Below are 15,548 nucleotides of genomic sequence, written 5' to 3'. Positions count from 1 at the left end.
CTATTTAGGGATTCAAAGAGGATATCAGATTTAATTTTAATTACTCGAATGAGATGGAAATTTGTTTCTTTGGTAATCATACTTAGTCTCATACACCTCTTAGTAGGGGTGTGCATGAGTCGGTTTGAGTTGTTTTACTCAAAACCATAATCATAACCATAATCAAATGGTTATAGTGATTTCGGGTAATTGGGTTTGAAGGTTATAGTCGGTAGGTTATGTGTCGGTTAACCATGAATTTGACTCTAGCTAAAAGTATCTCAAAACAATATCATTGCACTACTAGAAAAGTGCCCATTTTACTACCAAATTTTGCTACGGAAAAAAATGCGTCACAAATTGTGACAAATTTGTAACGCATTTATGACGACAAAAAAAACCCAAATAGTTGTAACAAATTTGCTACACAATAGTGACAAAAAACCATAAACATCTAATTTTGTCACAGTTTTGTTGTAAATTTGTCGGATATTTTTTTTAATATATCGACTAATTAGTTAATCTACCATTTTAAATACATATTACTACTTTGTGACGTATTTCCTACGAAAACCAATTAACTTATTGTATTTTCAAGTATTCCGTTACAAATGCGTTATAATTTGTGACACATTTATAAGAGAGAACCTTCCATTCATTAATTAGTTTTTTTTATTCCCACATCATACACACCCAAGAGACCTTTTAAACTAATCAATTCGAAGACCTTTTGCTATCTTTTGGGCATATCAAATCTATATTTTCCTGGTTCTTTTTCGGTTGCCACAACTAGTGTTGTTACCATAACAAATTGAATTGACACTCATCAAGTTTCCGCTGCGTAGCGCAGGTAAATCCCACTAGTTTTAATTAGATACAAAACATCTGTATACATCAAAGCATAAATAACAAATCTCTATACTTATAAATAAAAATGATTGTACACTTGGCATTATTTTATCCCATCCTTTTTAATTTTCCTCTTACTAAATTAACCTAATGATGCCACCTAGGATTTTTCTACACGTGTCATCTTATACACTAACATTGTATGCGTCTCTCTCCTAGGGTTTTTTTCTTTTGAGAGTGAATAGAGAAAATCCTCCCAAACGGCCGATCTCCTTCCTTCAGCCGCCGCTGCTACCTTCAGCCGGCCTCCGATATGAATTAAACTCTATCTAAAAGCAGATATAGATATTATAGAGAATGATCTACTCGCAGATATGGGCATCGAAGATACAATGTTTCGTCTCGTGACCGATCCACTCGTAGATTTGTTAATCAACGGTCAAATTTCGGGTTAGTATACATGTTTCGGTCTTTGATTGAAGCTATTTTTGCATAATTTTTTTTATATTTGACAGGAAATTGTTGTTTTACCTTCATGTTCTAAAATGGAAGTTGTTGCAGTTTCATGGACAAAACAAGGATTTTTTTTGTTTATATGGTTAGCAAGAAGCAAGATGTTAAAGGTTCAAATATCAACAGTCCATATGATGAAATTGCAATATGTTTCTTCAATACCGTAAGAACACCCCCCACTAATTTTTTTCTCATTATTTATCTTTACGGCCTGAAGTAATTAGTGTTTTATGTATTTCAACGGGTATTATTGGCATATTGAGAAGAAAAATCTGCAAGATCTTAATGGTAAAGGGTTTGGATGATGGGCATTATTGGCATATTGAGAAGAAAAATCTGCAAGATCTTAATGGTAAAGGGTTTGGATGATGGGCGTGTTGTTAGCAACTTTGTTCACAGGTAAAGTTGATTCCCTTTTTAATATATTCTTTGATTAGTTGATAAATGATAAAGGATGACTAGGATTAGAACTGATCATCTAGCATTAACCGACCCAACCAGCAGAAACCTGAAAATACAGAATACTTAAGTTAGGGATTGATGTTGGGCATATTAGTTTTACACTACACCTGAGGTTTCCTGGTAGCATACCAAAGTATGCAACTTAAGTTTTTTTATTGTTTTTTTAATCATGTTATTTCTTTATTTGGTCTCACCAATACCATTTATTTTGATTTAGTAGCTTATGGCTGCAATTTGGGGAGTTTGGAAGAAAGGAACAACCTGCACTTGCAATATGTTGCATTTGAAGGACCTGATGATTAGTATTTATAAAAAAATATCCTCATAAGCTATTTGAAGGCCCATTTGAATGTAATTTCATCCGCCACTCCAGCTTTGGTTGGGTGATAGAGACTATCTTCTCTTTGGGATAAGACCAGAACGAGTTCAAATCTTGATATGAGGTAGATTAGGATTTATTATACGTAACTTAGGAGTAGGGTTATTGTAACATTCCATGTAAAAAAAAGAAGGTAATTTCATCCATGAGAAGCATTTATAGATAAACAAATGATTCGCCACGTTTGATTTTTCTTTTCGTATAATGGTTATTATTAAATTTTCACTTTATAGACTCATTAACATTCAAGGATCTTACAGACATGCCTAAAGCATTATTAAAAGTGAATTCTGAAAAGCTAGCATTTTCTCGTCATTTTCTCTTGTGAATTGTGTTACGTTTTTGTGCAGTGAGAGATGGTTGCTTTCGGGAAGAAGTTGAAAGACGGACAGATTGAAGAATGGAAAGGGTATGTGGCTTTTTTCTTATAATATATGTTAACTTAGACGGTAGTGAAATAATCACATAAATTACTATGATTTATTATGTTGTAGATATTACATCAATTACAATCTCATGAAGAAACAAGCTCATTAATAATTAATTCAAAAAGTTAATTATCGTTTTTAAATAATTGATTTTTGTTTATACTAGGAAGCTTTAAAACGTTTAAACACGTGATGGACCTGGTCTTTAGGACCTGGTCGTTTTAAAATATATATATTTCGATATATTTAAAAATTTAAGAATTTAAGAAATAATATTATGATATGAACAATTTTCTTACCACAAAAACTTAAAAAATCTGTTATCTTTAGGACCATGTAAATTTCAATCAATCTTATTATTATGATAATAATAAATCCTTTATATTTGTGCAACGATAAGTAAACAATTGATTAACCTTTTAAATGTAAACAACAGTTATTTTTAGAATCTTTTTAAATTTCCAATCAATCATTTTTAAAACTTAATAAATCCTTTATATTCCAATCAATCATTTTGTTAATTACGGTCAAACTAATTATATTTAGAAACTTTTTAAATTTCCAATCAATCAAACTTTTTAAATATCGGAAATGAATCTTCTTTCTATATAACCACTTTGTAATTTAAGTATAAATAGCTAATCTTTCATTAGAACACAATACACTCTCACCGTGCATAACATTCTCACCCACTTTCTTCTACAGCAAATGGAGCAGGCAAATGTCACTTTGTTGAACGACTTGAATGTTATGATGGACAATGTGACCTTAAAGGTCCGCATCATAAGGCTGTGGACCAGACCATTGTTCAACAGCACCAAAGGATTCTATTCGAAAGAGATGATCATCATGGATGAGGCGGTATTTTAAAGTTTATACTCCATATAATTTTTATTTAAATCTCTTTAACATTTAAATTGAATATAATTAACTTGGTTATGTGTTGTATATGTAGGGCAACAAAGTTCAATGTAATGTTTTGTATAAAAATTATGGAAATTTTTCACATCTTCTTCATGAAAACCAGTGCATTTTCATTGATAATCCAACCTTTGTTGAGAACAAGGCCAAATATAAGTATGTGATCAATGCACATAAGGTCTCTTTGAATCAAAACACTACTGTCAGAAGGTGTAACAACTTTGCTGGGTCACGGTATGGATTTTCTTTTGCTGCATTTCAGGCTGTCTTGGAGAGGACAATTGATTTAACTCATACAATTGGTTTGTTTCTAATTCTTTTTATTTACACAGTTTGATTCTAATTTGTCTAACCATGTTTTTATATTTATGTGATTAAATATAAATAGTTAACAAAATCTGTTTTTTTTGGGCTAGATATCATCGGAATGATTGATGGCATACACAAGATGGTGGTAGAGACCTTGGCTAATGGCAAGTTATCTAAACGAATCAACCTCAAACTACAAGACCTAAAGTGAGAACTCTTATATTTCAGTATACATTTGTATTTAGCATGAAATATAAATCCAAATATTGTTTAATGTATTGATTAACCTTTTGAATATACTTTTATATGCAGTGGCCATTTTTTGGATGTTACTTTATGGGATGCATATGCTGAACAGATGGCCACATTTCAGGCAAAAAATGCTGATCGTGCAGGTGTAGTTATCATTCTTCAGTTTGCAAAAGTCAAGACGTATGGGGGTAAGTATAAGTTGTTGTATTTTTATATTTACCGTTGGATATGATTTATAAAACTGATTATATACATAATATTCATTGTTACTTCAACATATTCAGATTCCATTTCGGTTTCCAATTGCTATGAAGTTGCTAGGCTTTTCATTGATGAGGACATCGATGATGTTGCAAGTTTTAAGAAAAGGTGTTGTAAATTAATTTGTTTTTATCATATTCCATATAATTCCTGTCACATCAACCATAGTTAAAAGAGCCTTATATTTTTATCAACAGTTGGTCTTCTAAACCACTAAGTGAAACGTACTCCAGTCTTCGTGGAATTGGTTCTTTCATATCAGGTTCTTTGGATGATGAATTTCTGAAAGATCATCCATTCACGTTCATCTCTGATGTTAGTCTAATAACTGAGGTACTATTTTAAACTACTTACTCTAAAATAATTTAATTACATTTCTTTACACGTATTTACTATCGTATGTTGATTGTTTATAGATAACCAAGGTTATCATTCTTGCTACGGTAGTTGGTGTTAAGGCTGATATGGAGTGGTATTACACTGGATGCAAGAAATGCAATTGTAAGGTTTTCCCAAAAGTAATTTTAAATGAAACCGGTGATGTTGAAGAGAAGAAGGTCTATGAGTGTCAAAGTGAGATATGTAAGGACCAAGAGATAACTGCAGTACCCAGGTATTAACTTAACTGTCTACTTTTTAACCTTTTTTATTTTTTATACATTTTACTTTTCACATACAAAATGTTGTTCTAGGTACAAAATTCCGATCAAAGTTATGGATATCACTGGAACAATGTCTCTTACTATGTTTGAGCGGGAGGCATACAAAGTTATTAAAAAATCATGCTATGATTTGGTTGAGAGCGTCTTGGATGTATGATTATTTTATTATTTAATTAATTAATTGATGAATAATATAATTGATGGCGATTAAGTATGGGTCAACAATTTTGTTTTACAGGGAAAAGCTGAATTGTTTCCACTGGAATTAAACGCTTTGAAGGACAAAAAGTTTGCATTCATGATTTCAGTTAGACAATATAACTTGAAAAACAAGAATGATCTTTATTCCATCACTAAAATGACCGAAGATCCAGAAATTCTTGCAGCTCTTGAAAAGAAGTTTGATGTCGGACAGGTATGATCTTTGCTACAAAAAAATCCGACTCTACATGTATTCCATCTTTTATGCTTAAAAACGAATGTATTAATTCCGATTAATGTCAACAATTTAGGTTACTGAAACTATTTCAGTTGAAAACGAAGTCACCTCTTCAGTTGGCAAAAAGGTTTGAACTATTTGATATAATAAATACATTAAAATACAACACATAAAAAACCATGTTTAATTACAATTATTAATTGTTAACGGTATTATCTCTCACAGATTTCGATCTCTTGCGTCGGTGATAATGTAACGCCAATTTCTTCTGCCGGCAAGGGTCACACGTTGGAAATGGATGAAGACAATGAGGTATCTCCAAGTAACAGTCTTAAACGTAATTTAGGTTATGTTTATGACGACGATAGCGCGTGTCAGTCTTCCTCAAAAATTCGTGGCGGTGTTGATAAAGATCAAGATAACAACAATGAGAAAGAGAAGCTTTTGATACCCAAAGTCGAGAAGTAGCTCAATCGGTGTTTCAACTCGAAAGGATGAATTTGATTTCCGAATTATTTAAAAACTGTTTTTATTTTGATTGGTTTGAGACTATCTTTTATTTTTAGTTATTTATTACCAGTTTATTTGTGGCTTGTGACGTTTGTTACGTTTAAATAAAATGTCCTTTCGAGTTTTAATCTCTCACGTTCGTGTTTAATTACGTTAGAATATCCTTTTGTGTTTTTCTTAATTACCTTTTGTTGTGTATGTAGATAGCTAAATCTTGAGATTGTTGCTTATTTTCTCAAGTCTAAGTTTAGATTCAACTTGATAATGCTGAATATAATTAAACGAATTCATAACAATTGACCAATTACTTCAACAATCAAAAAAGCAGTATACTTTATTTTATTTTTTAAAAGAAATGGGAGCCTTCATTCATAATCATAAAATTCAAATCCTCTATAGCCAGAACACGGTTCGGGAACAATTTTTCATATCTATGCTTACAGGGAAATTGCAAATAGAAAAAATGAAAGGTGCTCAATTGAAATGGCTACTACTAATAAATTAAATACCAAAAGAAACATGTTAAAATGAAAACTCACGTTTTTTTTCCTATGGAACTTACAGGAATATAAAAAAGATAATTTTTTTTATTTAATATCAATCAAGAATTATTAGTTTTTGCATACTTCCATAATTAATTGATTCTAATCATCCAAAACTTACTAAACAAACTTTAATCTTCAACTAACAATTAAATCTTTCCATTTTTGTCTTCAATCACAATCATGTGTTGTAACTATTAAATCTTTCCAAATTGTCTTCAATCATCCGGCCGAAATCAAGCGACTTTCCACTTTTTTATACAGCGTTTTTTGTCTATAAATATTTTATATCCTTACGGTTTACTACCACACACCACCTACCTTTCTATTGAACACTCGAATAGCCCGCCAGTTTTTTTGCCGCCGCCGTCGCACACATTCAAGTTATATTGCTTTGCCAGTTCAGTCCAAGCTTCGCCAGTGTCGACGGAGCTCCGGTTCAAGGTAAATATTTTATCGATTAATAATTCTTTTTTATATTCTTCTAAGTTCCATAGCAAAAATTAGATGGCTTTATGATGGATAAAGAACATTATTTTTGTATCTTATGTTTTAACAATCACCATGTTTGTTTAATGTTTGCTAAATCATGTAGACAATTGAATGTAAATACATAGCCTTGTATAATAAAATTGAGTTGGATTAGTTTTCTGTTTCAGATTTGTTCTATTGTGACTTCTATTGTTGACCAAAGGAAAAATTACTGAATACATTGATGTACAAAAAAACCGAAAGTATGCCCAAAAGATCAAAAGGTCAACGTTCAACTTCCAATAATGCTCCTACCATCATATATAATGCAAATAGTAAGCTGTTATCCTTATATATTATGTATCTATAGGTTTAAAATTCCAAAATAATTAGTCTAGGTACTCTCATTTTTTATCTTTTGTAGATCACATTCAGAGATATCCGTTATATGACGTTTCAAATGGTATGTATCTTTTTACCTTAAATATCCAAAACAGTATTTCAAGACCATTGTCATTCTTTATTACTTGAATTTGTATTATTTTCAGCTTCAGTTCTAAACACCAAGTCAGTAGAGGCGGCTCATAGGCGTAAATTAAGGAAACAATATTTGGATACCAAAAAATCAAATGGTAAGCTTCACAAAAATTATATTATTTATTTTCACGTTTCACATAAAATTCACAATTTATCTAGCTATAATGTCCTTATCCTTTGTAGGTACTGAGCGAGGATATCCGTTAGCTAACATTTCAAACTGTATGTAACTTATATTAACTTCTTTATGCAAATAAACTTTTTCTATACTTTTATATATTACTTGGGTTTTAAAAACACAACTGCTTATATTTATATTGTTTTCTAGATTTGAATCCCAACACTATTAAAATGGAGGCTACTTATAGACGTAAATTAAGAAAGTTGTATTTGGATAATAAAAGAAAAAATACCACATCAGCGCTTTTGAAAGATCCAACGAACTCATCAACTCAATATGCAACTCAATCATCCAATAATCAACGATACTGTGTTCCTTCTGTGTCTGTACGTTCAACCAACAACGCAATACATAAGCTTTTGAAAAACCTTTCTGTTTTTACATTTTAAAATAGTTAACTCACCGGTAATTAATTTATGTTTTATTATCCCTTTTGCAGGTGACGTGCTAATATCTCCGGTATCTTGCGTTTCAAATGGTATGCTTTTTATAATATCTTTTAAAACATATTTTATGTTTCAAACTTTAAAATAAGTAAATTAAAGTTTTAACAAATTTTTATTTTTTTATTCTATAGCCCCAGTGCTAAGAACGCCGCTCTCTAACATTACAAATGGTAAGTAACGTATTAGATCTTAGTATATTGTCTTTTCAAATGCATTTTTATATTACTTTGATTCAGTAATAATTGTTTTACAGTGGCAATTCCCAGCACTTCAAACATTGAACCTGCTCATATGCGTAAATTAAGAAAGCTACACTTGGATAGTAGAAGATCTAATACGATTTCACCATCATCAAATCTAAATTTGAATTCGTCACTTAACCTTACAACTCCATCATCCGATAATAGACAAACTTCTATTTCTTCAAATCGAGTCGCATCCACCAGTGATTCGACGTTAACAGAAGATTTTTCTTTACGACGATTACCATCACGGAAACGTAAGTCGGTCACCAATTCACGAATAACATCTCCTATACCAATGTTTGACTTGACATTAGATGGACAATTTTCTATTCAAGAAATTATTGAAGACCCCTCAAAAGGCATCTCTAAAGGTATTGCATGTAAAAAATCTTACATTACTACTTTAGATACAACATGCATTTTTAAAATGTATTTTAACCAATAAACGTAACTGAGTGCCAACTAATTCAACAGATTACTTGGATCACGGTGATCAAACTGTTACATGTGAAATGTGTAACGCAAAATTATGGGAACATGAAGCTTCTAGGAGTCAAGACATGCATGGAAAAACAACATATTTGCAGTGTTGTGCTTATGGCAAAGTTGAGCTCCCCCCTTATAAGGATGCAAGAGCCAACTATAAAAGTCTATTTTTGTCTGCTGATTCTAAAAGTAAATACTTTTTGAAGAACATACGTCGTTTCAACTCAATGTTCTCTTTTACTTCAATGGGTGGCAAGGTTGATAACAAGATAAATCGAGGTAACGCACCGTATGTGTACAGACTAAGTGGTCAAAATTATCATAGCATGGGAAGTCTTCTACCTGAGGACGGAGACGAACCTAAATTCTCACAACTATACATTTATGATACAGAAAATGAAGTTGAAAATAGAAAAAATTTGTTTAGGTATGTCCTTAAAGCTGTAAATTATTTATTATTATTTTTTTAAGGTATACATGTTTCTTTTAAATATTTCTTATGAAATACATACATTCTTATCAGTGGATCAAACTCTTCGTCGTCATCAAATTATGATGTTCTTGATCGTGAAATTATAAACCATCTCAAGTCCATGTTAGACTCAGACAACGCTTATGTCAAATCATACAGGATGGTTAGAGATTGTTTTAAGGAAAATACTCATGTTCAGATTAAACTACGACTTATTGGGAAAAGAGATAAAGATGGTAGGACATTCAATCTACCAACTGCTCCTGAAGTTGCTGCCCTGATTGTTGGTGACATTGATAAGGATTTTGAAAAGAGAGATATTATTGTAGAAACTAAAACAGGACGACTAAAACGTATAAGTGAACTACATGCTTCGTACCTTCCTCTTCAATATCCGCTTCTTTTTCCGTATGGTGATGATGGTTACAGGGTTGACATTCTTCATAGAGATGTTATTTCGGTAGAAAAAAGTAAGAGACCAACGTGCACAATGAGAGAATTCTTTGCGTATAGAATTCAAGACCGTCAAAATTACTTCTCATTGATTTTAAACTCAAGGAGGCTTTTTCAACAATTCTTGGTTGATGCATATACCATGATTGAAAGTGAGAGACTCAACTTCATACGTTCTCAGCAAAAGGTGCTTAGAGCTGACACATACGATAATCTTTCTAACTTGCAAGATGTTGAAGATCCAAATATGGCTAAAAATGGACAACGTGTGATATTACCTTCTTCTTTTACTGGTGGTTCTCGGTACATGACGCAGAACTACTTAGATGCAATGTCTCTATGTAAATGTTATGGATACCCGGACTTTTTCATAACTATAACATGTAATCCAAAGTGGCCCGAAGTTAGTAGATTTCTCAAAGACACCACAGTTAACCCTGTAGACAGACCTGATATACTATGTAGACTATTTAAAATCAAGCTTGATGCAATAATCAAGGACTTAAAGGATAATTCATTATTTGGCAAGGTTGATGCAGGTATGTTGATCTTTTTATTTTAATACCTTATTATTTAATGCATGTTTTATGTAAAAAGGCATTGTGACTGATTAAATTTTCTTATTTTGTGTAGTTGTTTATACAGTGGAATTTCAAAAGCGTGGTTTGCCTCATGCTCATATATGTTTATTCATGAACCTTAATGACAAGCTTCATACGGTTGAGCATGTTGATCCATTTATATCTGCTGAAATTCCAAACAAAGATGAAGATCATGAGTTGTATTCACTTGTACGCGAGTTCATGATTCACGGACCTTGTGGCAGTTATAATATGAACTGTCCATGCATGATCGACAAAAAGTGTTCAAAGAACTTTCCTAAGAAATTCTCTGATTACACGTCTCTTGATGCAAATGGTTTCCCTTTGTATAGAAGAAGAGATTCTGGAAGTTTTATTGAAAAGTCCGGTGTTAAGTTAGACAATCGAAGCGTGGTTCCTTACAATAAAAAACTTTTGAAAAGATACCAGGCGCATATTAATGTTGAATGGTGCTGTCAGGCTTCGTCTATAAAATATTTATTTAAATATATTAACAAAGGTGCTGACAAAGCTACTTTTGCTGTGATACATAGTAACAGATTACAAGATCAAGATAAGCCAAAAGATGAAATCAAAGAATATTATGATTGTAGATATCTTTCAGCATGCGAAGCATCTTGGAGGATATTTGCATATGACATCCATTATAGGTATCCTTCTGTTATGAGGCTTTCGTTCCATCTTCCTGGTCAGCAACAAGTCATATATGGTGTAGACGATGATATTGATATTATCCTCAATAAACCAACAGTTGGTTCTTCCATGTTTTTATCCTGGATGGAGTGTAACCAAAAGGATGTACCAGGAGCACGCAAGCTTACTTATGTTGAATTCCCTTCAAAGTTTGTCTGGAAACTTGAAAAAAGATGTTGGAAACCACGTATAAAAGGAGTTTCAATTGGTAGAATTCATTCAGTTCCTCCTTCTCTTGGTGAAGCCTATTTTCTAAGGATTCTTTTAAACAAAGTTAGGGGGCCGAAATCATTTGAAGACATCAGAACCGTAAATGGAGAAGTGTTTCCTACGTTTAGAGATGCATGTTACGCGCTTGGTCTGCTAGATGATGATGCGGAGTATATCGAGGCGATTAAAGAAGCAAGTTTTGATGGTTCCGGTTTTTATGTCCGCGCTTTATTTGCCACAATGTTACTATCAAATACTCTTTCTAGACCAGATTTTGTGTGGGAAAACACATGGAAATACTTATCAGATGACATTGTTTACAGACAAGCAAAGATATTTTGAGGTATTATATGTTCATATTAAGTTGTAAATAATTAAATAATTAGCACATTATTCATCTTACTTTTTTTAAATTGTTTATTTTTTATTATCTTATCTGTTAATATCTTAATTCAAAAAAATTGGATATGGTAATTATTTTAATTCTTTATATGTTTTTGCAGGGGTTTCAGTTCCTGATGCACGAATTAAAAACTTGGCCTTATATGAAATTGAGAAATTCTTGCTTCGTAATAATTCCTCCTTACGAAGATTTACGACTATGCCTTATCCTGATCACGAGGCTTTGTCTTCTGCAAACAATCTTCTAATTAGCGAGGAGCTGTCTTATGACATAACAAATCTACAAACTGAGTTTGATTGTTTGTTAAATTCGTTAACAGATGAACAACGAATGGTTTTTGATGAAATCATTACAGCCGTTGACGGCAACACAGGTGGAGTTTTTTTTTGTTTATGGTTACGGTGGAACTGGTAAGACATTTCTTTGGAAGACATTATCAGCATCTATCAGATCAAAAGGTGAGATAGTTTTAAATGTAGCATCAAGCGGAATAGCATCATTGTTATTGACCGGAGGTAGGACAGCTCACTCTAGATTTCTAATTCCAATCAATCTTAACGAGGATTCTCTTTGTCATATAAAACCGGGTGGTGATGTTGCACATTTATTAAAGGAAACAAAGTTGATTATATGGGATGAGGCGCCAATGGTTCATAAACATGCATTTGAAGCTTTGGATAGAACCATGAAAGACATTTTTAGTTCGGGTACTTCTATCAATGAAGAAATACCTTTCGGAGGTAAAGTTATTGTTTTTGGTGGTGATTTTCGACAAATTCTTCCTGTTATCCCCAATGGTAGTAGACAAGAAATTGTTAATGCTTCTTTAAGCTCTTCTTACCTCTGGAGAAAATGCAAGTTGCTTAAATTAACAAAGAACATGAGGCTAACCGTAGGAAGCCAAACATCTGATACGGAACAAACAAAAAATTTTGCTCATTGGCTTTTGGATTTGGGTGAGGGAAAAGTTGGTGATACAAATGATGGTGATGCATGTATAGAGATACCGGATGATCTTCTAATCAAGGACTCATCTGATCCTATCAAAAGTTTAATTGACTTTGTATATCCCTCGGTTCTTCAAGATTATGAAAATCCAGACTACTTTCGTGAACGAGCAATTTTGGCGCCGAAAAATGAAGTTGTTCAAGAAATCAATGATCGCATGCTTTCAATGTTTCCTGGCGAAGAAAGAGAATACCTAAGTTCAGATAGTATTTTACAGACCGAACATATTAATGATCCATTACAAGAACGCTTATACTCTCCTGATGTTCTCAACGGTCTTAAAATATCCGGATTGCCAAACCATAGGTTAGTTTTGAAGGTCGGTGTTCCTGTAATGCTGTTAAGAAATATTGACCAAAGAAGTGGTTTGTGTAATGGGACGAGACTACAAATACTATCACTTCACAAGCGGGTTATAGAAGCTAAAATCATATCTGGAGGTAATATTGGAACTCGGGCTTTCATTCCCAGAATTAGTTTGATACCTTCGGACAGAAGGATTCCTTTCAAGTTCCAGAGAAGACAATTTCCATTATCAGTATGTTTTGCGATGACTATTAATAAAAGCCAGGGACAATCATTATCTCGAATTGGGTTGTTTCTAAAAGATCCAGTTTTCACGCATGGACAATTGTATGTGGCGTTATCAAGAGTTAAAAGCAGAGATGGAGTTAAAGTGCTTATATTAGATGAAGATGGTCGTGTCACGAATAAAACAACAAATGTGGTATACAAAGAAGTGTTTAGAGATTTATGAATTATTATTGCATTTGTTATATTTGTAAGTATTAATTTTAATTACAAGTCTGTATTCTTTTAATCAATATGTCATAGTTTATTCAAAATGTATATTAACATAAGAGATTATATTAGCTCGTGTATCACACGGGTAACTAACCTAGTCTATACTATATAATAAAAGAAACCAATTTTGGGACACTTGTCATTATTATAGACCATCCTTAATTGTAGATAATTATTATTTAATTTAAATTATTAAATATCAATTAAATTAATATAAATCTTATCAACCCTAAATTATTGGCATAAACTTAACTTCAAATTGTAAAGTCTTATCTAAACTAAAAAACATTGTTTTACTTAATAGTAGATAAACATGCATATTATTTATTGTTAATGTTATTACTAAAAAGCATTGTTTCACTTGACAGTAGATAAACATGCATATTAATTATTGACATAAACTTAACTTTAAATCGTAAAGTATTATCTAAACTAAAAAAGATTATTTTACTTAACATATCATTGAAAGGTGAGTAATGCAATGTCGTATACACTTATATATTCGTTTCATTCCATTTTCTATTTAGATTGTAAATACTCAAAAAGGTTTATTTTCTAGCCATATCAATGTGCCTGATAAATTTATTTTTTTTCTTGTCTCATGATGAACATATGACTTAGATTTAGAAATACAGTATACGCGTAAGTTAGTCTTTACAATATAAAACTTCTTGAAATATTTTAGCATGTTAAAACTAAGGCCGAAGGGAGTGGGGGCATGGGTTGGTTCATCAATTGCCACGTAGGAACATTAATTGATTGCTACATCACCCATTTTCCTCATTCACTATGGTTGACATGGATTAAACCTAGGGATGGCAATCGAACCCGAACCCGATGGGTAAACCCGAAACCCGACACATTTGGGACGGGTTTGGGGTCGGTTAATCGGGTATTATTTATTGTTAATGTTATTACTAAAAAGCATTGTTTTCACTTACCACTAGATAAACATGCATACTATTAATTGTTAATGTTATTATTGTTAACTATGAGAAATTATATTAAACAACTTATTAATCAAACAAAAAATTAAAATAGTATTAACCTAATTTAAAAATAATAAAAAAAATCCATTTTGATTTAAAAAGATTTTTTTAACAATGATTTAGAAAGATTTTTTTAACAATAGATAAACCCGTGTAATACACAGGGTTTTTAAAAATATAACAATTTTTTTATTATTTGCTATATAAAATTAGACTAGGTTCCCCATGTATTACACGGGTTAAGTAAATAAAAATCAAATAGTTAATAACGAAGATTTAACAATTATAAAACGATATTTTTAAAACGCTTTTCTGATATCCAAACAAAATTTTGTGTCATGTACCCAATTTTTGTAAAATGCACGAAGAAGAGGTGTATCGATGAGGGAGTTGCAGGTGGTGAGGGTGAGGGTGAGGGTGGGGTGGGGCCACTTGAGTTAACTTTATCTTTTAATATCTATGCTATATAATAAAAGAAACCAATTAAAGGACACTTGTCATTATTTTTGACCATCATTAATTGTAAATAATTATTATTTAATTAAAATCATATAAATCTTATCAACTCTAAATTATTGGCATAAATTTGATTTTAATTCCTGTAAGTGAAAAGAGTTGTATAATTATATATTTATTAACTTAGAATTCATTAATGAAAAAATAAATCGGTTATCACATGATGAATGTTTATTATCATCATCATTCAGATGATAATCAAAATTTTAATTGAGAAATTACGGTTTGTGAAAAAGAAATAGTGATTTTCAAAGGATAAATTATACTTGGATAAATGATTTTGAACATAAAAATTTGGACTTTTTTTTTAAATAGAACTTTTATATGATCAAATCAAAAATTTAAAATAGTATTAACCTAATTTAAAAAATAAAAAAAATCTATTTTTATTTAAAAAGATTTTTTTAACAATAGATAAATCCGTGTAATACAAATGGTTTTTAAAATATATAACTTTTTTATATTTTGGTATATAAAATTACATTTATTTAACCCGCACAATACACAAAGTTCTTACAGATATAAC

At 31.5% G+C, this 15,548-nt stretch overlaps 2 protein-coding genes across 2 annotated transcripts; both read left to right on the top strand.

Moving 5' to 3' along the window:
• The first annotated feature begins 2,454 nt into the window (after positions 1-2,454).
• LOC110925547 (replication protein A 70 kDa DNA-binding subunit A) lies at positions 2,455-6,099 on the top strand. The gene is made up of 13 exons (XM_035983999.1): positions 2,455-2,591; positions 3,316-3,331; positions 3,372-3,471; positions 3,566-3,833; positions 3,948-4,047; positions 4,153-4,280; positions 4,377-4,461; positions 4,551-4,686; positions 4,770-4,966; positions 5,046-5,166; positions 5,254-5,430; positions 5,528-5,581; positions 5,680-6,099. The coding sequence occupies exons 3-13, from the start codon at positions 3,451-3,453 to the stop codon at positions 5,920-5,922; spliced, it is 1,530 nt and encodes a 509-aa protein (XP_035839892.1). The 5' UTR covers positions 2,455-2,591; positions 3,316-3,331; positions 3,372-3,450; the 3' UTR covers positions 5,923-6,099.
• A 1,122-nt stretch (positions 6,100-7,221) lies between these two features.
• LOC110924579 lies at positions 7,222-13,470 on the top strand. The gene is made up of 14 exons (XM_022168575.2): positions 7,222-7,312; positions 7,402-7,440; positions 7,526-7,609; positions 7,698-7,736; positions 7,843-8,025; positions 8,135-8,173; positions 8,273-8,311; positions 8,395-8,757; positions 8,861-9,299; positions 9,396-10,336; positions 10,431-11,513; positions 11,806-11,936; positions 12,025-12,754; positions 12,857-13,470. The coding sequence occupies exons 1-14, from the start codon at positions 7,222-7,224 to the stop codon at positions 13,468-13,470; spliced, it is 4,815 nt and encodes a 1,604-aa protein (XP_022024267.1).
• The last annotated feature ends 2,078 nt before the right edge of the window (positions 13,471-15,548 follow it).

This window comes from Helianthus annuus, chromosome 2 (genome assembly GCF_002127325.2).
Source record: "Helianthus annuus cultivar XRQ/B chromosome 2, HanXRQr2.0-SUNRISE, whole genome shotgun sequence".
Classification (NCBI taxonomy): Eukaryota; Viridiplantae; Streptophyta; class Magnoliopsida; order Asterales; family Asteraceae; genus Helianthus; species Helianthus annuus.
The sequence above is the reverse complement of the archived record's forward strand: the minus strand, read 5'-3'. Positions and strand labels throughout refer to the sequence as shown.